This window comes from Remersonia thermophila, chromosome 6 (assembly GCF_042764415.1).
Source record: "Remersonia thermophila strain ATCC 22073 chromosome 6, whole genome shotgun sequence".
NCBI classification, from domain to species: domain Eukaryota; kingdom Fungi; phylum Ascomycota; class Sordariomycetes; order Sordariales; family Chaetomiaceae; genus Remersonia; species Remersonia thermophila.
The window spans coordinates 588,270-609,595 of NC_092222.1; the positions used below are offsets into that span (position 1 = coordinate 588,270).

At 59.5% G+C, this 21,326-nt stretch overlaps 9 protein-coding genes across 9 annotated transcripts; 3 read left to right on the forward strand and 6 right to left on the reverse strand.

Moving 5' to 3' along the window:
- Positions 1 to 341: 341 nt before the first annotated feature.
- Positions 342 to 1,164, reverse strand: VTJ83DRAFT_6335 (uncharacterized protein; the record flags this gene model as incomplete). Its single annotated transcript, XM_071013035.1, has 2 exons — positions 342 to 992; positions 1,102 to 1,164. 2 exons carry the CDS (start codon positions 1,162 to 1,164, stop codon positions 342 to 344), a joined length of 714 nt encoding a protein of 237 aa, XP_070863962.1.
- Positions 1,165 to 3,920: 2,756 nt separating this feature from the next.
- VTJ83DRAFT_6336 (uncharacterized protein) lies at positions 3,921 to 5,588 on the reverse strand (the record flags this gene model as incomplete). The annotated part of the gene is made up of 1 exon (XM_071013036.1): positions 3,921 to 5,588. One exon carries the CDS (start codon positions 5,586 to 5,588, stop codon positions 3,921 to 3,923), a length of 1,668 nt encoding a protein of 555 aa, XP_070863963.1.
- A 2,764-nt stretch (positions 5,589 to 8,352) lies between these two features.
- VTJ83DRAFT_6337 (uncharacterized protein) lies at positions 8,353 to 8,932 on the forward strand (the record flags this gene model as incomplete). Its single annotated transcript, XM_071013037.1, has 2 exons — positions 8,353 to 8,530; positions 8,712 to 8,932. 2 exons carry the CDS (start codon positions 8,353 to 8,355, stop codon positions 8,930 to 8,932), a joined length of 399 nt encoding a protein of 132 aa, XP_070863964.1.
- Positions 8,933 to 10,082: 1,150 nt separating this feature from the next.
- VTJ83DRAFT_6338 (uncharacterized protein) lies at positions 10,083 to 10,835 on the reverse strand (the record flags this gene model as incomplete). The annotated part of the gene is made up of 1 exon (XM_071013038.1): positions 10,083 to 10,835. One exon carries the CDS (start codon positions 10,833 to 10,835, stop codon positions 10,083 to 10,085), a length of 753 nt encoding a protein of 250 aa, XP_070863965.1.
- Positions 10,836 to 11,454: 619 nt separating this feature from the next.
- VTJ83DRAFT_6339 (uncharacterized protein) lies at positions 11,455 to 13,474 on the reverse strand (the record flags this gene model as incomplete). Its single annotated transcript, XM_071013039.1, has 3 exons — positions 11,455 to 13,042; positions 13,134 to 13,223; positions 13,440 to 13,474. 3 exons carry the CDS (start codon positions 13,472 to 13,474, stop codon positions 11,455 to 11,457), a joined length of 1,713 nt encoding a protein of 570 aa, XP_070863966.1.
- Positions 13,475 to 14,019: 545 nt separating this feature from the next.
- VTJ83DRAFT_6340 (uncharacterized protein) lies at positions 14,020 to 15,355 on the forward strand (the record flags this gene model as incomplete). The annotated part of the gene is made up of 4 exons (XM_071013041.1): positions 14,020 to 14,051; positions 14,132 to 14,220; positions 14,310 to 15,202; positions 15,272 to 15,355. 4 exons carry the CDS (start codon positions 14,020 to 14,022, stop codon positions 15,353 to 15,355), a joined length of 1,098 nt encoding a protein of 365 aa, XP_070863967.1.
- A 257-nt stretch (positions 15,356 to 15,612) lies between these two features.
- Positions 15,613 to 16,702, reverse strand: VTJ83DRAFT_6341 (mitochondrial 37S ribosomal protein uS15m; the record flags this gene model as incomplete). Its single annotated transcript, XM_071013042.1, has 2 exons — positions 15,613 to 16,565; positions 16,657 to 16,702. The coding sequence occupies 2 exons, from the start codon at positions 16,700 to 16,702 to the stop codon at positions 15,613 to 15,615; spliced, it is 999 nt and encodes a 332-aa protein (XP_070863968.1).
- Positions 16,703 to 17,204: 502 nt separating this feature from the next.
- Positions 17,205 to 18,360, forward strand: VTJ83DRAFT_6342 (40S ribosomal protein uS2; the record flags this gene model as incomplete). Its single annotated transcript, XM_071013043.1, has 5 exons — positions 17,205 to 17,296; positions 17,376 to 17,395; positions 17,467 to 17,524; positions 17,603 to 18,051; positions 18,116 to 18,360. 5 exons carry the CDS (start codon positions 17,205 to 17,207, stop codon positions 18,358 to 18,360), a joined length of 864 nt encoding a protein of 287 aa, XP_070863969.1.
- A 551-nt stretch (positions 18,361 to 18,911) lies between these two features.
- Positions 18,912 to 20,953, reverse strand: VTJ83DRAFT_6343 (uncharacterized protein; the record flags this gene model as incomplete). The annotated part of the gene is made up of 4 exons (XM_071013044.1): positions 18,912 to 19,162; positions 19,314 to 19,769; positions 19,925 to 20,849; positions 20,921 to 20,953. 4 exons carry the CDS (start codon positions 20,951 to 20,953, stop codon positions 18,912 to 18,914), a joined length of 1,665 nt encoding a protein of 554 aa, XP_070863970.1.
- Between the last annotated feature and the right edge of the window lie 373 nt (positions 20,954 to 21,326).

The following is a 21,326-nucleotide window of genomic DNA, read 5'->3' on the forward strand; positions in this document are numbered from 1 at the left end:
TGTTCGCCTCCCGGCTAGTTGATTTCTGTCATTGCTTCCTCAATTTTTCCGTCTCCATCCGAGCCTCGCCGTTGTAACCTCCCCACAGGATACCACCACCTTCGCGTCCCCAGGACGAAATGAAATAGGAAAAGGAAAAGGAAAAAAAAAAAAAAAGTGACCGAGTTCCCTGCCTAACCTCTCGTTGGAAAAATTCGCCCAGACCAAACGCACAAAGGAAAAGAAGGCCCAGATAGGGCAACGAATGTCAACGACCCGCTGCTCGACAGGCTCCCCTGATTACCATGCTGTCTTGATATTCAGCTTGACCACTCTCGCCCGCCATCCGCCACATCCCCGGCTCAATTGTGCGAGCCCTTGTGGTTCGCATCCTGCCCCTCCTGCTCACCATCTGTTGTCGAGGGAGCGGGGCTGATCTCTCCCCGTTGGTGAAGGGCCGCCTTCTCGAGCCTATCGATGATGGTCTGGATCGTCCCCGCAACCCGGGACCCCTCGCCCCAACGCAGCGCCTCGCGGAGGGCGAAGATAGCACCCTCCACCGAGACGATCGTCGCCGTGGTCACGGCCGCCTTGCCCGTCACCACCGCGGCGTGGGCCTTGGCGGCGGGGCCGGTCGCGGCCTTCTCTCCGGCGGTGGCGGCGCCGTTGCCGTTGCTCTCCCGCTCGTACACGCTCTGGTAAACCTCGGTAACGTGGCGCACGGGCTTGTAGACGGCCTCGCGGGCGTCGGCCAGCAGCTCCGGAGAGGGCTTTTTGACGACCGGGTAGCGCTCGACGACGCGGGTGAGGGTCTGGTCGCCGAACTGGTCGACGCGGTGCGCGTAGGGCGTCACATAGGGCGTCACGTAGGCGATGGGCTTCTCAATCAGCGACAGCAGCGGCCCGGGGACGAGCTTGTAGGCCGAGGTGCTCAGCTGGGTCGTCACGCGACCCACGGGGCTGTCGTTGAAGGCCCGCACGCCGTCCTGAACGGCGGGGATCGTCAGGAGGTGCTGTGGCGTCCCAAGTCAGTCTAGGTTTGTTCAACACGTGCCCTTTGGAGAGGGACCATTTTGCTTCCAAACCCCATGTGTGGATGGGTGGCGGATAGCAAGGACGTACGCGAAGAGTGCTCGAGTGCGGCGAGTCGCCGTTCACGACGGTAGCGGATGGTTGCGGCGACATGGTGGATATCGGAGCTCTGCATGCACTCTCTGGTCAGTCCAGCGTGTTTCTGGAGGTGTGACAACAACGGGATTGACAGCGCGGGTGGCTACAATACCTGAATGTGATACAGATGAAGAATCGAAGACGTCGACAGGGAAATCAAGCGTCCCGTGGTGTGTTTGTGATGGATGGGAGGTGGGGAATGGCACGGGTTCCAAGTTGGATGGATGAAATAGAAGAGGGTCAAACGAAGGTGAAGGGGGTTGGGAGGGGGAGGAGCGGCTTCCACGGTTGATATCGGTCAGGAGAGGAGGCGGCGCGGACAGGATGCCACGGGCATAAATTGGGTCATACACACACAAGCTTGCTACCGGCACCAAGGAATCAAGGTGCGTGCATGGGGGACCAAGTGCGAAACGGCGACGCCACACGCCCTCCCCCGGTCAAGCACGTTCCTCCGCTCGAATCTTGCATGTGCTTTCAGACTCAGGCCCGCGGCTTAACCACGGCAGCCAGGGCTGACTCGGCAGGGCCCCACTCGCTCTATCTCACCTGCTCCCGCCCCTGTCTTAACGAGCTCGGAATGGCCTGCTTCATCAAACATTGGCCATGGCAATTGGGCTGCCAATCGTGTGGAATGATCGCCCTGTCTGTCCAACAACGTCGAGATGTAACAGTGGGGGGACAAGCTGCTCGAATGGAAGCTCCAGGAAGCGAGAGGGCCCAGAGCAGGTGCCGTGCCCCACTTTTGAACGGCTGACGTCGAGCAAGATCCCTGTCCAGATAAGAGCCAGGGTCTCAGAGGGCCTTCGATCAAGCATGTGAAAGTCGCTTCTTGGGTGCTTCTTATCCGGATCCGTCCGGAGCATCCACCATGTCTTGCTTTTTCTCAGGACCCAGCCCCTAATATTTTGAAAGAAATTGGGGCAAAAATCGATGACGATGAATCAACGCGCCGGCGATTGTTATTGCTTGTCGAAGCAGAGGCGGCGGCGGTGGTGGTGGTGGTACCTTGGAGTTTGTGGACGGCGAGAGCGTGCTGTTGCGTTGCATGCTTGTGATGTGCTGCAAGTAGAGAGGCAAAGATGGTGTGCTGGGCGCGCTTCTGATACGATATCCGCTGGCGGAATGAGGCGCCGTTATCACACAAGGCACCTTGGATGCAGGTTGGTGGCAGCATGGGGCCATCCGTCTGGTCGGGAGAAACACACCGGTCTTGCACCGGCTCGGTCGGCATTCACCCTTGATATGCATCATGCATGCCGTTTCGGCCAGAACTCGCAGAGACCCTGAGTCGCGATTCCGAAAGCCTGCTTTGCGTTTGCATCCACCGTCGGGTGTACACAGTAGGTCTCCTTGCCCGCTCGTCCCTGAAGACTATAAACCATGGTTCCCACGTTTTGGAAAGCCTCCCCGCTCACCACCTCACCTTCCCACCTAGGTCGATCACTAACCCCTCTCTGCGATCCGCGAGTCCGACTCGGCTCTGCTTTGACATGATCGGGCGCTAAGCCTCAGAGCAGCCCAGCCCAGACACGGATGCCGCTTCCGACTCGGGACCCACACCCGGATGCGACTCCGATCACCAAGTGGCTTCGATTGACTTTTTTTTTGCGACTTTCACATGCTTCAATCTGCCCAATTCACAAGGGTGCTTACGCAGTAAACCACGTCACTCATCCATGCCACCAGACGACAAAAGTTTTTTTTAGGGTGGTTAGTCCGCCATTCGGACATCTCATAAGCCATTCGATCTTTTGCCGCCCGATTGATTTGTTTTGTAGCCCGGTTCTTGTGTTGGCCACTTCACCCCAGACCAGCCTCTCCTGATGGATTCCGTTACGTACTGCCCAGCTGTTCCATGTGCCCGCGATTCGATGCAGAGCCGCCCGGCTCGGTCGCCTCGCCTCGGGCCATGCTGTATTGGCCTCGGCAAGGCATGCAATATTCCAAATAGCCACGAACGGTGGCGTCCGCGCGTAGCGTTGCGGAGGAGAAAGGATTTCGACCAGAAACAAACATTCTTTCGGAACCGCGCTTTTGCTGCGTGTTTCGCAGGCCGGGGTGGAGCCTGAGGCCAAGCATGCTTGAAACCTCACAACATGATGAAACAACAGCACCATGACGAATCCTTCACCAGATCGCCGCCAGACCACATTCCTATATCAGAAAATCCGCAGAAGATGAAATGTCCAAACTTATTTTGAGTGGGGAAAAAAAAGTATGAAATGAAGAAAATTGTCAACGAGCTCGCGTTCCTGGCCCCAGCTGCCCTGGACCCGGGCCTCGGATAACGGAACCAAGACCACGCTACAGATGACTATCGAGGTCTCTAAAAAATGATCCCGAGCTGGAGTACTAATTATCCAGAGCACCCGGTAGTATGGATGGGGGGCTTTCGCCGATCAAAAGCCAAGCCGGTTGATTCATCAATCAGCCTCGACCGTTAATGTCAAGGCGTGCCCGGACGGCGTATTGCTAGACCATGCAACATGGTTCTCTCTCTCTCTCTCTCTCTTATGACGAAACACTCGGCGAACTGAGAGTTCGCCAGGCAAAAAAGGTTTCCGCAGATAACTACCCTAATCAGTCAATGGTGGAAACAAGATTAATTTGAAGCAGAGACGCAAAGAAGCTCAGTCGAAGAGCGTCGTCAAGTCAGCTGACGGGGGGTAACATCCCAGCCTCTCTCGGCATTTCATTGCCCTACGTCCCGCTCCTAAGCGCACACCGTTCCGTATATATAGTCCAATAGCATCCCTAAACCTTGGAGCTCAATCCTCATCCGACGATCCATAATCCACAAGCCCTCCTCCGGGCTTGCGCGAGCTCTCCTCCTCAGGGGCCTCCCCTTCCTCCCCATCCAAGCCCTTCCCGCTGGCCTTGGCTCCCTCTGCTGCGTCGCGGTACTCACCCTCCGTCTCCTCTTGCTCTGCTTCCTCTTCGTTCTCCAAAAAAGGCAACGACGGAGCTTCCTGGCCTACCAAGACATCCTCGCCCTCGCTGTCAATCTCCCCCTCCTCTGCGCCGTCCGAGTCTGGCGACGATTCCCGGCCTTTGAGCCCTGGCGGCCGGGGGTCAAATCTCGCTCCACGTTCAAGCTTGGCTCGTTTCTGCCCTCTCCCAAAGTTCGTCCCGTTTGCCTTTCCGCCGCGGCCGCCAAATGCCCGCTTCCTCCCCTCTCCGCCCTCTTGGCGCTTCTCTGATGCGGTTTCGTTCTGAGGAACGTTCCTCTCCCGTGGAGGTCGTCTAGGCCAGTCTCCAACGGCATATCCCTCGGGGATGTTGGCGCCGGGCGGCACGGCGATCAATGTGGGAAACTCGAGGACGGTGCGACCGGGGAGGGCGTCGGAAAGGGTGTCCGTGGCGGAGAGCGGGAAGATTGGCTTGTGATGGGATGCGTGCTTGGTAGCGGTCGACTTGGTCGGGAGTTTGGTTGGCACTGAGTGCCTGACGAGATAAAACCGCCATGTGGTGAGTTGCTCTTCGGGCGTGAACTCGACGTGCGAGCGGGTTGCGGTGGTCGACCAGGCAGAGGTGAACGGAGATTGGATGGTGGAGGGGGCTGCGAGCCAGGCGCTGTCGGAAGGTTGCTGCAGGAACGGGAACGGATGTTCGGCCGTGGCGGTGCCGCTCTTGGGTCCCTGGGGAGTCTTGCGTTTCTTCCGTGGCGGTTCGTCGGCGCCCGAATCGGCTTCGTCATCGGTGACGACCGGGTCACGTCCTTCGCGGCTCTGGCGGTCGAGCTGGCCGCAGTGCCAGTTCAGGGCGGTCGCGAGGGCGCGGTGGATGGGCGTCCCCTCGAGGGACTTGTGAACGACACGGAGGGGGTTTTTGTCTCGATCTTGCAGTCCGGGCATGTCGAGCTCCGACGCAGAAAAAACCAGCCATTCGACCTGCCAATTTATGGTCTGGGTGCGTCGGTTGAAAGATGTCTGGTTCTCCTTCTGGCGAGCCATTCCCTGCGGCATGGTGACAACCTCAATGTCGAGGTACCGCAGGCGCCGGCGGACGTGTCTGTCAAAGCCACCCATGGCTGAGCCATCCTGCCCAGGACGCTTCTTGTATTGGCCTTTGTGGACGGGCACATGGCGCAGCTCCTCGCCCTGCCAGATCTTGTGAAAGGCCCGGTCTTCATTGGGGGGGTGTAGCTCCTGCTCGGCGAGAAGCTGGCGGGACTCGACGATCTCCCTCTCGGCTTGTTGGCGAGCGCGCTCAATGGATGCAAGAAAGTTGTAATCGTGGTCGATGCCAGCGTCGGTCTTTAGGCGGTTCAGGGGGACGTATGCTGCGGGATTCCTCTGGCCGTTGCAGTCGGCGCGAGCCTTGTGTTTCTGGACGCACTGCACCGAGCAGGTGCGGGCGCCACAGCGCGGGCACTTGTACTTTGGTGGCTGGCTGTGGCAAATGCCACAGAGCGTGCTAAGTACCGTCCCGGACATGAAGGAATGTCGCAAACCAGACCGCTAGAGAAGTAGTAAGGGATGCCGACAATGACAGCTGTGGGAAGTTTGGAAGATCGCGGCGTTGGCATGACGGGGATAATTTCTTGGGATCGCTTATCTTATCGCATAGTTAGACGTCAAGGTTCTCCGTCCTGGCTCCACATTTCGCCTTACGTAACCCACCTCCCACAAGTTGCTCGAAGACATGACTACCTTACTTTACCTACCTACTCCGTGCACGAAGGCAAGATCCCTTCAGTTTCCGTAGACTTGCACCTGTTTTCTGTCGAAGTCCGTTGTGGAACGGCAAGTCTTACATCATGTCTCTTGTATTCTCGATGACCCAGGTTAAGAATGGCCGGCGTGGCAAAACTCGTGACGACGTCACCGGGTATAGGCACTTCATTACAGAGTCGGATCCCTGGCACACCTAGGACAAATGAATGTTGTCAAATTGGTGAAGACCGAATAGAAAGAAGGTTACCACGATCCAGGTAACGCCTAGCGATTGATCGGTCGTGAGCCATATGAAGGGGTTCAAATAGCACATGCGGCGCTCTGATGACCAAGAGGAACCTGTAAGCGTTTTGGGAGCCTGCGTCGAGCAGTTGCACTTTCACAGCGCGTCCGATTCATAGTTCAGAACGGTGGGGCAGAAAGGGATCCTTGAGGTGGATGAAACGATATGGATGCGGCTACATGAGGAAGGCTATGGGATGGAGGTGGCGTTCTTATGATTCTGTTTTTGGTCGCATAGCTACCTACCGCCTAGGTACGTAAGCACCTCAGATATATTTGGAAGATGGAGCTGTACCGGAGTCTGGCAGGGAGTGGCCTTCTGTAACATCCTCAAGCCACTCCTCATCGCCACCCCATTGATCGCTACACAGTCGTTAGACCCAATAATTTCATCTGTCTGGAGACAAATTAGAAACTGCCACGAAATGGAAAATTGGAGCTGACGACCACACCTTCGGGGCGAGCAAGACTTTTGCACCGCGCCTCCCCGGCTGCGGCTTCGGCTTCAGCAACACAGCCCATCTGGACAGCGCCGATGAGCGCCGCCAAGAGGGTCTCACGAATGACAATGAGGCACAGAAAGAAGCTAAAGTTGCAAGCTCCAGAGATACTAACACCCTCCCAACCCACGACAATGACTAGCACCCTCCCAACCACCATCTCGAGTCACCAAGACTGGTGTTGGGCCTTCTGCAGGTAGCAGTACCAAGAATGGCACAGCTTGAACCAAGAGCACACCCTGACGCATCTCCGCCAGTCTTCTGAGAGCCGACGAGCAGGCACCCATTACCATTGACGCCACCTCAACCCGGGGCGCAGGGTCAGTAAGCCCTCTATCGGCATAGACAGTCGCCCCAGGGACGATACGAGGAGACGAAGCGGGTGCTGGACAGGGACAGGGACGCCTGGCTCGTGAAGAGCATGAAAGGCCTGGGTGGCTCCATGCAGCGAACTAGCACGATCTATAAACACCAGCATCAGGACGTTTCTAGTATGGCGATCCGCGGAGAACGCGCAAGTCAAAAAGTCCGTCACGCCCAGAGGGGAGTTTGATACACAGGGCGTGGCATGACCTGGGGCATCAGACCCAACGCCCAACGTAGAGTACATAGACGTTGGGCCCTGCCCTAGTTCGAGCAGGGAGATGCTGACGTCAACTGCCTGAAGACCCAAGATTCCGGCTGCATACGCAGTACAGGAAAGAGCTTGCAGGCTCATGGTTGCTTGGCACGCTACGCACGGGCTCTGACCCGGAGCAACTCTGGGCACCGAATTCGTCACCCTGTTTTCATGATCGGAAGATTCCCATCGCCAAGAAGCCATCGCCTTTGAAGCTGGAGATCAGAAGCAGCCGTTGAACCTCGTATTCCCGTAGGATGCTGTTTAGTTTATTGCGGAGCCAAGTTGCCATAGGGTCGGATAATTACAACCAGACTACACACGCACCTACGTAATGATCCGGGGTGCTTGCGGGGACAAGTCACCCGGTGCCAACCCCCGGCGTCGTATTCCGTCCAAACGCTCCAATTGCCGGTTTCACAGCGGCTGTGACAGGATGCCAACCGGGGATGCGGGTTCATGAACATGGGGAAAAAAATCAGAGATAGGACTGGAACGTGAGCCTCACTTCGCGGAGCAGGAGCCCGATGTCCAAGTGGAAGACTCAACTCCGAACGCCCGAGTTGGGTCACGAACATATCTAGCGTCCGCGTGATTCTGCGTCGAGTTTTGTCTTGGCAAGGATAGTATTGTCTTGAATTGTCTTCAAAGGCCTTTTTACCATAGGGCGCGCGGGGGATTACATCCGGAAAAGCTCCAACGATCATGGCTATCATAATAGTCTCTTGGCCTGCTCTGTCGATCGCCCCCAAGAGCTCACGCCTGTAAGCCAACGGGAAACCGATGGAAGCACGGCTAATTTTAGAACTTTGCGAATCTCGAAGGATGAATGGATGGCATCGCAAAATGAAATGGTTCAGATGACTCGAACTGGGAAGACCAAGGCACGCGGGTGGGAAGGTAGAGCCATGTGTGTATATATTGGTAGCTTCCCGTCTCCTTCTAGAATGCATCACATAGTGCGTAGAACCCAAGCAGCTTGGCGTTTACGTAGCTTCTCATCCGTTATCCATCATCATTCCGTCCCTTGCGTCACCCTCTCTCCAGGGCGGCCCGTCCCATCAGCACCACGTCGAAAGCCAACCCGTATTACCCCGCCGGGGAACGACCACCAAAGCACACCATGATCCCGTTCAAGGCCCTCCTCCTCGCCGCCCTGGCGGCCTCGACAACGCTCGCCAACCCGGTGCCGCCGGCCGAGGATCCCAAGATTGATGCTTGCGCCACCGTCCGCTGCCCGGGCACAAGCTGCGTCGTCGTGAACAACAGGCCTCGGTGCCTTCTTCCCGGGGAACAAGAGTGTAGGTGACCCCTGAGACACTTCCGTATCTATTGTCTCATCAGAGTCTCGAACCTCCTCCCACCCTCACCCAAACTCACCATGCCATGTCTCACCAACCCCTCGTTCTCCCGCCCCTCCCCCAACATCTCCACGGTACGCGCTAACCGTTCTCTCCCCGCCCCCCTTCCCCCTTCTACCAGGTGGCCCCGCCATCTGCCCCCGAGGCAGAGTCTGCTGCAACAAGAGCTGCGGCATCTGCACCAAGCCCAACCAGGCCTGCACCCAGCAAGCGTGCAACCCGTGCGGCAATAAAGTCTGCCCGGTCGGCCGGGTGTGCTGTAACGAGAGCTGCGGCATCTGCACGGAACCCGGGGACGCGTGCATCCTGAAGTTGTGCAAGAAGCCGCGGCTTTTTCAGTAGAGGCCTGCTGGGGATTATGAGGAGGGTGTGAAGGAGTTCAGGGGTGGTGATTGGAAGGTATGAAAATGGGGGGGATGTTATTTTTTTTTTTTTTTTTTGGGGGGGGGGGGGAGGGGTGTTGGAGTGTATATTAGTTGGTATGAGGGGAGTGTACATAGGTGACATTAGGTGCAGAGAGAGATCGGTACCAGGGAGGTGTATAGTATTTCGTACAGGTTGTGCCGCTTGAGAATCAATTGCGAGTGGTTTGTGGAACTCTGTGGTTTCGGTGGCATCTTATGGACGCCATCCGCCATGTCTTGAACCTGGAAGCACCAGCACCGTGAAAGCCGACTTTGTAGAGGCCACACATCACACATGGTCTCGTATGGTCTCGTATGGGACGATGGGCTAAGATGGGCGCGTGAGACGGTTATCAAACATGTGCAGCAAGCAACCTCTGGTACGCCGCTTCTTACTTGCCAACACTTTGTTATGAGCTGTGGACCGAGGAACGAGTGCAAGAGGGGGAAGTGCTTCGTACGTATGTTCGACAGGGCCCATCAATCAATGTCTTGGTGGCAGGCTGATCCACCCCCCCGATCGATTTCGCAGTAAAGACGGGGAAATATCTGGCCTTGTGCGCGGATTTCCCCCCACCGATGACAAGACCTTGACTGTTGCGACCAAGCACAAGCTGACCGCATCCTTCATCGTTCACCGCAGGCCAGGTTGTCTCCCCCTGTCCTGGACAACAACCGTGGGGGATGGAGGATGCGTCGGGCCGTGGGCAGGGAGCGGATAGCAGACAGATGCCTTGCTGTGTGGGCAGCCCAGGTACGGTATGATGCGCCTTTGCGAGAGCAACTGAGGCCCTCGTCCCAAAATCACAGTCGTTCAACCTTGAACATACTGTGTAGTCGCAAGGCATCTCGCCAGTCCCGACAATGCGTCCTACCTCCAGAGAGAAGAGCATGCTCCTCGGCGTCGCCGCCCTTGCGAGGCACCTGATCAATCCCACGGTCCTCTCCCCTCTCGCCCCCCCAAAAAAGCAGTATTACGCCTCGAACACGCACAACACCTCACTCCGCCGTATAGTAGGAAACCACCCGCCTTCCCAACAGCTGGCCAACACTGCCCCGCTTCCAGACAACCCTTCCACCAAGCCGGCTCAATCCCCGGTATCGACCTCCAAGTCCAGCTGCACGCCGTTCGAAATGCCGTAATCCCCCAGCGTAATCATGTCCTTGAACGGCCGCTCCCCCTGCCGCTTGAGCAAGATCTCGTGAGGCTCCCGCCCGATCTTCATGGCCACCATGACCTTGAACTGGCCGATCGTGTCGCTGGGGAAGGCGGGGATCTGCGCCTTGGTGCCGAGGCGGTCGTTGACGGTGACCACAATCATTTCCTCCCCGCCGACTTTGGGCGCCGCGGCTGGTTTTGTGCTGGACGTCGTCGTGGCGGACTTTTTGGGTGGCTTGGCAGAGGAGGTGGAGGAAGCGGCGTCGCGGTCGCGGTCGCGGTCACGATCGCGATCACGGTCGCGGCGTGGTGAGCGTGGTCGGCGCGGGGAGCGGTCGCGTTCGCGGTTGTGGTCGCGGTCGGAGGAGCGGTGGCTGCCGTAGAGGTCCCTGTCCCTGTCTCGGTCCCGATATCGATCGCGGTCCCGATCCCGATCCCTCCCGGAATCTCGGTCGCGATCCTTCTCTCTCTCCCTGTCTTTCTCCCGGTCCCTCTCGCCGTCTCTGTCTCTATCCCTCCTGGGCGACCGATCACGATACCCGCGTTGTAGGCCGCTGCGAGAGTCGCGCGAGTCGTCATCGGCGGCGCGCTTCTCTTTCCATCGGAACCCGCCCGTGACCTTGGGCTTGCGAGCTGGTGAACGTGATCGCGAGCGCGATCGTCGTCGCGGGGAGTCGGGCATGTTTGTTTGTGGTGATGGTAGTGGTGATGGTGATGATGCTGGGGTGGAAATGGGGAGGGAACGGGACGGGAAACCTTGAGAAGTGAGGCCGAGCTCTGATGAAATAAAAGTGGGCCCCCATGGATTGGACCTCAGCACCTCTACGCCCCAGGACCTTCAACACCACGGCTAGACAGCCTCGCAACATCGGGATTCGACAGTCATCAAAGTGCAAGCATGCGCTGGGATATCATCTAGTTCGCAATTCCATGTAAATTCCACAGCGGCATTTCCAGCCGCATGCTATGTGCACTATGAATCACTGCTTGCGCAGGTCGCGGTGTAGCCATCAGCCGCCTACTATGTTACGGTGAACTGTGTGAACCATTGTGCGTACGCAGATGCAGAAACTATGTCTCATCACACCCTGCCTTGTTGTTTTTTTTGCTCGGGTGCGCTGTGGAAGCCACACACACACGCATCAACCCACCACCAACGCCGACCCTCTTTGCCCATTCACCAAACGCCGAAACCGCCGAGCCCGGACGCCAGAGAAGGAGTATCATACAGAAGAAGCATCAATTTGCGAGAGAAGAAACCGAAAGGAAAGAAAATCCCAGGAGCCGAGGCGCGGACGCGCTTACTCCTTGTCGGACTTCTTCTTCTTCTTCTTGGGCTTCTCCTCCGCGTCGGCATCGTGCTTGCGCTTGCTGCTCTTGGACTCGGCGGCACCATCCTCGGTGTCCTCCTTGGCCTCCTTCTTGCTGATGACCTCGACGGAGCCGTCGGCGTTGATCTTGATCAGACCCTTCTCGTACTTCTTGGCGAACTTGGAGACGGACAGGCCGGCCTTCTCGGCGTAGCGAGCGTAATCGTCCTTGGAAATGGCGACCGGAGCCTCCTTGGACTTCTTCTTGGACTTCTTGTCCTTCTTGTCCGAGACATCGAGCTCGGCCATCTCCTGATCCACCTCCTCGATGAGAGGACGCTTGGGGGCGGCCGAAGCGGAGACGCCATCGGCGTCGGCGTTGTACTTGCGAGCCTCCTTGATGTCCCACTTGGCCGGGGCGCCGAGGGCCATGCCGTTGGGATTGACAGCAACGCCCTTGGACACAACCTTGCCCTCGAGGAGGCGCAGGGTGTTCTCGATCTTGGCACGGCCGCGGATGCCCACCTCGGCGCGGGTCTCGTCATCGGCGTCCTCGGGGAACTCAGCGAGGGCATCGGTGCGGATGCCGAGAGCCAGCTTGGCGGCGAGCTGACGGGCGATCTTGCCCTTGTTGGGGCCCGAGGCCTGGCCAACCAGCGACGCGTGGTAGATGAGACCATACTTGGGGGTGGAGTGCTTGGTCTTGAGGGCGCGGAAGAGGGCCTTCTCGGCGCCGAGAAGCTGGATGGTGGAACCGGCGCTCTTGGCCAGGCTCATGATGGAACCCGTGTGGGCGATCAGGCGAGCGCCGACAAGAGGGCCAACGAGCTCAACAGTGTTGGGCGCAAGGGCCTTCATGCGGTTCTCGATGTAGTCCGAGAGCTCCTTCCTGTACTGGGAGAGGCTGATGACCCGCTCGGCCAGCAGCTTGATGTTTTCGAGGTCCTCCTCGGTGATCTCGGTACCCATGCTGATGTCGGCGGCGGCCTTGACCGCGGTCTCAATCTCGTGGGGCAGGATCTCCGAGAGGTCGGCATCCTTGGAGCTAGTGCGCATGCCCAGGGTGACAACGACGCGCGCGTACGACAGGTTGTCGGGTAGGATCTTGGCCAGCTCAGGGAAGTGCCAACCATACCACTCCTTGACGCGCATGGCGAACAGGTTGAGGTCCTTGTCGAGGTTGTCCAGCATCGCCACGGCATGGACGACCATAACGTCCACCTTGTCAGGCGAGAACTTGAGCTTGTGGCGCGAGAGCGAGTGCGACAGACCCAGAGACATCTCCTTGAAGTTCTCGGGGAGCATGCCGGGGACCAGGTCCGAGAAGTGCTGGCGGATGGCACGGAAGAGGTCGGTGGTGGTCGAGTCCGAGACGGGCTTGATGTTCAAATGAGGCAGCCCCTTGAGGATGGAGCTGCCGAGCTTGCTCTCGGCCACGGCGAGGGTCACCTTCTTCTCGTCCTTGAACTCATTGAGCAGGTTGGCCAGCTTGGGAGTGACCTTGCCCTCAATCAAGCCAGTGGCCTCTTCCACAGCGCTAGCGGCACTGTCGAACTTGGCAAACTCCTTCAACTTGATTCTGCAAGCGAGGCGGTCAGCAAACGGGCCACTGTTTTTTTTTTCCCCGCATCCCGGGCATGTATGTATGTATGTGTATGTGTATCACTTACTCCTTGACAATCTTGTCGATGGTCGACAGACGGTCGGTCAGGTTGTCCGACTCGAGCAGCTTCTTGTCGGTCGCCTTGAACAGGCCGTAACTGGAATCGACGGGTTAGAACGGGTCGGCCAAGTCATTGCTTTCGGCGCCGTAGGTCATGACCAAGACGAGAGCGACAGTCTGTCGTGTCTCGTCGCATGCGAAGTCATCGAGCAGCAGCAAGTCGTCGCGTGCCGGCTAGGCCATGGTCGCGACGACGACTTTGCTACGCCGTCGGTTTGGGTCGATTCGGTGCAATTGAGGAGCAATGACTTACCCGGCGCTCGTCTCGGCGAGAATAAAGAGCGGCATCTTGATGACAGTGAATGGATTGCACCAGCCGCGGTTGTTGATGTCGATGGAAGCGTGGGAAAGCGGCCCTCTCGCGGCTGTGCTATCGTTAACTCGGCGGGCTTCTGAAAAAAAAGTTGAGAACGAAGAACAATTTTTTGCTGGTCGATTGGAGTAGTAGAGTGGGGCCCAGCCTCAGGTGGCCCAAGCTTCTGCGGAGGCGGCAGGCAAAATTACCTCTGTGATAGGTGCGGTACGATACCATACCGAGCCATGCCCACCCAGCCGTGCAATGGCTGATAAGATAAGGTAACCGTTGGTAACCATGGGTATTGTTAGTTACCGGAAACCCAGCCGTCGCTTCGAGGTTGCAGATTGCGTCGCCTGCTGCACGGCCCAAGACCGGAGCCAACCAACCAGATCAACGACTCACCACCGACCACACTCGCCAACGCCGCCCCGACCCGCCGCCCGCCCCAACACCAACCACCACCATCGCCGCCATAGCGAAGGGACGGAGAGTGTCATTGTCAGTCATCCTGCATCAACAGCAACGGCCTGGCAAGATGGAGGGCCTCTTATTCAATGTCAACAATGGGTATGCGTCCCCAGGAATTCCCGCTGCGAAGCAACCCGTACCTGGCCGGCGAGGCTGATGGATCTCTCTCCCCTGCGCAGTTACATTGAGGGCATTGTCCGGGGATACCGGAACGGCCTCCTCACGGGAACCAACTACGCCAACATGACGCAGTGCGAGACGATCGATGGTATGGCTTCTCTCCTCTTGCCGGTATTGTGGCCTCCAAGGGCGTTGTCATGGAGAGCCAGGCGCGGGCCCACCTCTAACGCTCGACAGATCTCAAGCTCCAGCTCGGCCCGGCCTACGGCGACTTCCTCGCCTCGCTCCCTCCCAACCCGTCGACGTCTAGCCTCGCCGCCAAGGCCACCGACAAGCTGGTCTCCGAGTTCCGCTACGTCCGCGCCAACGCCGTCGGCTCGCTCGCTCGGTTCATGGACTACGTGACGTACGGCTACATGATCGACAACGTCGCCCTCCTCATCACGGGCACCCTCCACGAGCGCGACACGCGCGAGCTGCTCGAGCGGTGCCACCCGCTGGGCTGGTTCGAGACGATGCCTGTCCTCTGCGTGGCGACCAACATCGAGGAGCTGTACAACAGCGTGCTCATCGAGACGCCCCTGGCGCCGTACTTCAAGGGCAGCCTGTCTCATCAGGACCTGGACGAGCTCAACATTGAAATTGTCCGCAACACGCTCTACAAGAACTACCTCGAAGACTTCTACCGGTTCGTCAACTCACACCCGGACATGGCGGGCACCCCAACCGCCGAGGTCATGTCGGAGCTGCTCGAGTTCGAGGCGGACCGCCGCGCCATCAACATCACGCTCAACTCGTTCGGGACCGAGCTGTCCAAGGCGGACCGCAAGAAGCTGTACCCCAACTTTGGCAGGCTGTACCCGGAGGGGACGCTGATGCTGTCGCGCGCCGACGACTTTGAGGGCGTGCGTTTGGCGGTGGAGGGCGTTGCGGACTACAAGGCCTTCTTTGATGCCGCCGGGCTGGGCGGCGGGCCGGCGGGCCCGGGCAACCTGGCGGGCGGCGCGGGCCCCGAGGGTCGCAGCCTCGAGGACATGTTTTACCAGAAGGAGATGGAGATTGCCAAGAGCGCCTTCACGAGGCAGTTTACGTATGCCATCGTGTACGCGTGGGTGAAGCTGAGAGAGCAGGTGAGTCGATCTCGTGCGGCTTTGCGTCAACACCCCCTCTGCATCTAGCATGCTGACCTGGGTGGCTAGGAAATTCGCAACATCACGTGGATTGCCGAGTGCATCGCTCAGAAGCAAAAAGAGCGCATCAACAACTACATCAGCGTCTTTTGATGTCGGTTCGTTCGGGATACGGCCGGGTTTCGGCTTTAGGCTCTTGGTGTCTTGTACTCTCCATCTCGGGCATGGGTTTACGGCGTCTGGCGAAGGAGGCTCAGCGGCGGTGTGCGGATGGACCTGCAACGGCGGGAATCTCCATCCCCCCACCCACGATCTAGGCATTGTGTCGGTATTGTATTGGTACATAGAGAGTTTTTTTTATACAATTTTTTTTGGATTCCCTCGCCATGCCCCCCCTTTGCCTCCCTCGCTCAAATCGAGATCTGCTCCTTGTACGTCGCCGGTGTCAAGCCCAACGTCTCCACCAAGTACTGCCACCGTCCGCTCCCCCGCTCCTTGCGCTCCAGATACCGCAGCAGCTTCTGCCTCTTGTGGCACAGCTTCCTCAGGTTCCGCTTGTTCGCCTTGTCGTGCTTGTTGGCCGGATCCTCAAGCTTCAGCGCCAGCGCGCGGATCTTGGCCGTCAGGATGGCAATCTGCACCTCGCTGCTCCCCGTGTCCGGGCCCGCCCGCACGGGCTTCGGCTCCGGCTCCCCGGCCACGCCGGGCGGCTTCCGGCCGTTGGGGAGCTTCACGTCCGTGACGTGCCGCCCAAAGGTCTCGATGCACCGCCGGATGTTGGCGTGGCGCCGGTCCTTGGCGCTGCCGTTGCGCAGGTCGGTGATGCGCCGCAGCGCCTCGGTGGCCTTTGCGTGCTTGGCCGCGTGCTCGGCGGCCTCCTCGGCCTCGCGCGTCGGGTCGGAGACGGTGCTGAGCCCCCCAAAGGCGACGGGCTCCGTCACGCGCCGCGAGAACTCGACGGCGCCGTCGAGCTCCTCCTTGGTGAGCAGGTGGTTGAGCAGGTGCGGCGAGGTAGGGAGCTCGGCCCCTTCGACGGCGCGGGCGGCGGGCGTATCGGCGGACGGCGTGGGCTCCTGGCCGGCGCTGTCGAAGGAGGCCACAAAGGGGGTTGTGACGCCGTGGACGGGGTCGCCGCGGCTGGCTTTGCGCTCGGCCTCGAGCTCGGCGCGGCGGGCGAGGTTGGCGTTTTTCCGCTGCTCGCGCTGGGCCCAGCCGTAGGGGTCCTGCTTCATGCGGCGTTTCTTTTCTTTGGCGGAGAGGTTGGCGCGCTGGATGAGAGGGAGGAGAAGGAGGGAGGAAGGGGAGGGAGTCGAGGCGGCGGCGGTGGAGGGAGTCAGAGAGCAAGCGGTCGGACGGAGGCAGACTGTGAGGTGGAGGGGGGGAGGGGAGGGAGGGTTAGTTCGCTGCTACTGGCCGATAGAGGGGGATGGGTGGGAGATTGGAGGGTTTCTCACGCGTCAGGCTCCGCAGCCCTTGAGGGCCAGGTATCCGGGGCGGCATGGTGGTGTGTGTGGTGGTCCTGCTGGCGCCGGCTGTGCTCTGCTCTCTGGCCGTTGATATCGGTCCTGACTTTCGGCCGCAACTTTCTTCTCGCCCACACGGACGTTGCCGAGCCAAGCCTAGAATTTGGAGGAGCAAAGACGACCTGGCCGGGGCTAGTCCCGTTCTGGCGACGCTGTGGATCTCGGCCTTGGCATCGGTGGGCCGGCGGTGGAAAAGTCCGAGCGTCCGTGGGAGGCTGGAGCAGCCCCGCCATGGCGCCAAGCCACGCAGCTGGTGCCGGCCCGCAGCGCAGCCACGGCCAATGGCAAAACCCTGGCGGGGCACTCTCCACAAAAATCGATTTTGTGTGTGTGTGTGCCAAAATCGGCGACCAAGCTCCACGTGCAGGCACCGCAAAGCTCGGCCAGATCCAGAAAAATATCTCCCACGGCCTCAACTCCAAACCTTCTCCCTTCCTTTCCCTTCCCTCGTTCACGTCCAACGAGAGGAATCAATCAAGATGGCGCCCGCTAACCTCCCGTCCATCTTCAATGCCACGAGCACTGACATTGAGCAGCTTCTTGCTGCTCAGTGCCACATTGGCTCCAAGAAGTGAGTTTGTTCCCAAATCCCCCTCCTCCCAGAGGGGTCGTGATGGTGAGCATGGCGAAATGCTAACGTTTTGCGACAGCCTGTCGGTCAACATGCAGTGTAAATACACCCCCTCGATTCTCGCCCTGGCCGTCGACGACTGTGGTGGTATTCTGACTCTTTTGTGCCAGCCTACCTCTGGAAGACCCGTGCCGACGGTGTGAACATCATCAACATCGGCAAGACCTGGTGCGTCGGATCGCCAGCGCAAATGCGCATTCCTTCCGAGAGGCCTGCGAGCCCATGGCTAACGTTTTGCGCCTGCAGGGAGAAGATTGTCCTCGCCGCCCGCATCATCGCCGCCGTTGACAACCCGAGCGACGTTTGCGTCATCTCGGCCCGTCCCTATGGCCAGCGTGCCGTCCTCAAGTTCGCCGCCCACACCGGCGCTCAGGCCATCGCCGGCCGCTTCACCCCGGGTTCCTTCACCAACTACATCACCCGGTCGTTCAAGGAGCCCCGCATCCTCATCGTGACGGACCCCCGCACCGACGCCCAGGCCATCAAGGAGGCCTCGTACGTCAACATCCCCGTCATCGCCCTCTGCGACACCGACTCGCCGACCCAGTTCGTCGACGTCGCCATCCCCACCAACAACAAGGGCCGCCACGCCATTGGTCTGGTCTGGTGGATGCTCGCCCGTGAGGTCCTCCGCCTCCGCGGCACCATCTACAACCGCGAGACCCCCTGGGATGTCATGCCCGATCTGTACTTCTGTACGTTGAACTCGACCCTTTCAGTGTCTCATGTCCCGCCCTTCAGAACGCTGACAAGATCTAGACCGCGACCCCGAGGCCGAGGCCGAGGAGAAGGTCGAGGAGGAGAAGCTCCCTGTCGAGGAGGAGGCCGCTGTCGCCGTCGAGTCCGGCTTCCCTGCCGGCGGTGCCGACTGGGAGGCTGCCCCGGCTGCCTTCCCGGCTGCCGCCACCGGCGAGTGGAGCGAGGCTCAGCCTACCTGGGAGTCGAGCGCTGCCGCTGCCACTGGCGACTGGGCCGATGCTGCCCCCAAGGAGTCCGGCTGGTAGACGAGAAGAGGACGCAGAATAAAAACGGGGATTTCTGGGTCTGGCACAAGGGAGCTGACACCGCCCAACCACTGACAACCAACATACCCATCATGGCTGTTCGTATTTTTTTGGCTCGGATACCGGTTGCGAGTGACGTTCCTTTTTTGGCCGGGTAACACATGACCGCACTAATGAGGGAAAGATACCCTCTCCGGCTGCGCTGGAGAGGGGGAATGCCCTGTGGGGTCATGAGGGGTGGACTTAATCGTTATCCCGCCCGCCAAGGGGAAGGTTGCTTGTTTCTGTTCTGGTCTGTGGAGGAAGGGGGATTACCTCTAGCACCTGGAACAGACGATATCTGCCTTGCCTATGTTGTTTTTGTATTCCCATGCATGTGAGGTGCGGTCACGGAGTGTGCCCCTGTAGGCTTTGGGGTAACGGAGTAAGCATCCGAACTGCTGCACGCCGCCCTGACGGGGGTCGATTCGGGCTCAGCCATGCCTGAACCGCATCTGTAGCACGCCGTCAATGGCCTCCAAGCTCCCACCAAGCCTCGGCGCCGATGGCCGCTACAAGATGCGAACCGTTTTCTTGCTAGAATCCGCGTATACCCTGGCCCGCGCGTCGCCGCCAGGCCGGCCGCGAACCGTTGTTAACAGTTCCTCCAGGGCGACCATGTCCCTCGCTTTCGTCTGTTCGCTGTTTGCTTGGGCCCTTTGCAAGTTGACCGCCGAGTAGTCCAAGAAGCCACCCTCAAACTCCAGCAGGTTGGGACAGCGCGTGCGAATGGTGTCGAAGACAAGAGACCAGGTGCCGGGTGCTGTTTGTAGGCAATATGGTGGTTAGTATCTGGGGAGTGATGGATGGGGGCCCAAGCACGAAAAGGCGTGTACAGATGGAGAGACCCTGGGAAACGGGGATAGGGCACGATTCGCCGCCAAGGGAGAGAAAGCAGAAACACCCAGACTTACTCCACTGCATGTTCCAAACATGCGCCCCGAGCGTGACGCTATCGAGCACGAGCGCCGTCAACGGGCTGTCGTTCTGGGTGCCATCTCTCCGCTCCTTCTCGTCCCTCTCATCACCACCGGGCCCGCCATGCCATGACCCGAGCAACTCGTCGTGCCATTCATGCGCCGCGCTCTGCCTACCCGTCACCCCCGCCAGGAGCCGCGCAAACGACACCTCAACCTGGCTTAGGTGCAGCCGCGTCAGGCGGCAGCGCAGCGCATTGGATAGGATGTCGGTGTAATTCAGGGTGCGCAAGCCAACTTCTTGAAGCGAGGGCCACAAGATGGGCCTCGGGGCCGGGGCCTTGCCGAAGAAGCTCCGATAGCCGGCGTCCCTGCGGGGAGTGCACGAGAGGACGAGGCGGCGGAGGGACAAGGCTTGCTTTTCCCGGAGCTGGCGGAGAACCGAGACACCGGCTGCGAGGGGTTAGCAGGGGGTGGTTTGCTTCGGAGGTTGGCGGTGGACGGGGTCAGAGAGATGTCGAGTTGTCGTTTCGGGTTGTTCATTTCCTGGAGGAGACGGAAAAGAAGGGGGGGGGGAAAAGGGGGGGAGGGAACTGATGACAACTTACTCTCCAAAGAGCAGTCCAGCACCAGTTCCGTGATTTCGGGCAGGCAAGACGTGACGAAAGATGGTATCGCGGAGTAGTATCCGTGATCTTCCTGATCAAGGCGTATTTCGACGGCTTTTACCCAGGGCAGCACCAGCGGCTCCTTTTTCTTCTCCTTTCCTTTCTGCTTCCCCTTTTCCTCCTCCTCCTCCTCCTCTTCTTCTTCTTCTTCTTCTTCTTCCTCCTCCTCCTCCTCCTCCTTATTCTCAGCCGCGGCGCGCAACTTCTTGAGAAACTCATCGCGGGCCTTTTCAACCGCCATCACCTTGACGTTGAGGACATCCTCATACTTTGCGCGCTCGTCCTTGTTTCTCAGCTTGCTTATCCCGTTGCCGCACCAATGCAGCGGCTCTGACGGCAGCGCCGGCATCCCCTCCCGCCAGCAAGCCTTGCCCATCCCATCGCGGTACTCGCCGTGCTCTTCCACGTCCATGTCCTTGACGCGCAGGTCGATCCGGAGGCCCGCGAACCGAGCCAGCTCTGGCTCGTTGGCCTTGTCGGCGCACGCGCGGAGCTTGTCGAGCGGCCCGGCCCGCTGGGAGGTCACGGCCTGGCGCACCAGCGCCTGCGTCGCCTCCTCGAGCCAGAACCGAGAGGGCGGCACGGCCAGCGACCGCCTCAGCCCGCCCAGGCCCAGCGTGACCCAGCCGTGGCTGTGCCACCAGGGGGCCACCAGCTCCGCGAAGCGCCGGCTGGTCAGGCGCAGGGCGGACAGGTCGCGGTGCAGGGCGCGCGACGAGCCGGGGCTGTACAGGTGGTCGGTTCGCCAGGCGGAGGGGGCAACATCGCGATGAGGGCCGACAGGGCGCCGGCGGGCGTCCCAGGTGGAGGGGCGCGCGGTCGGGGTGGTGCAGGCGCAGTAAGAGTCGTGGAGGCCAATGACGATCTTGGGCGGCGCGGTCAGCCTCCGGCGTTCCTGGTTGGTAACAAGGGGGGGAGGGGGTGGGCACGAGTTACCATGCGACAGATCTCAACTGGGAAGCGATCCATGGCGACCAGGGAAAAAAAAGAAAGACGTGACGGTCTTGGTTTCTACATACGTCGAGGTACAAGAGGATCAGTTTTCTAAGCACGAACGACGGAACCAGCCAAACGTGACGAGAAGGCAAGGCTAGCGTTGCACGCCGCAGGCAGCCCCCCCTGGGCAGGCTGCAGCTCCTAGGTCCAACTGAACCTTGGCTCGAGACCAATGCGGGAAAACGCCTCCCCATGGCAAACTTCCAGACCCAGGCACACGGTAGATAACTATGTGAAGGGGGGGTGGGGGAGGGGGTGAAGGGGGGTGGTGCGTGTGAGCGCCCAGTACTTTGTGTACTGTGTACTGCGTATGGACATACGTGCACATACGACTAACGTACGGACG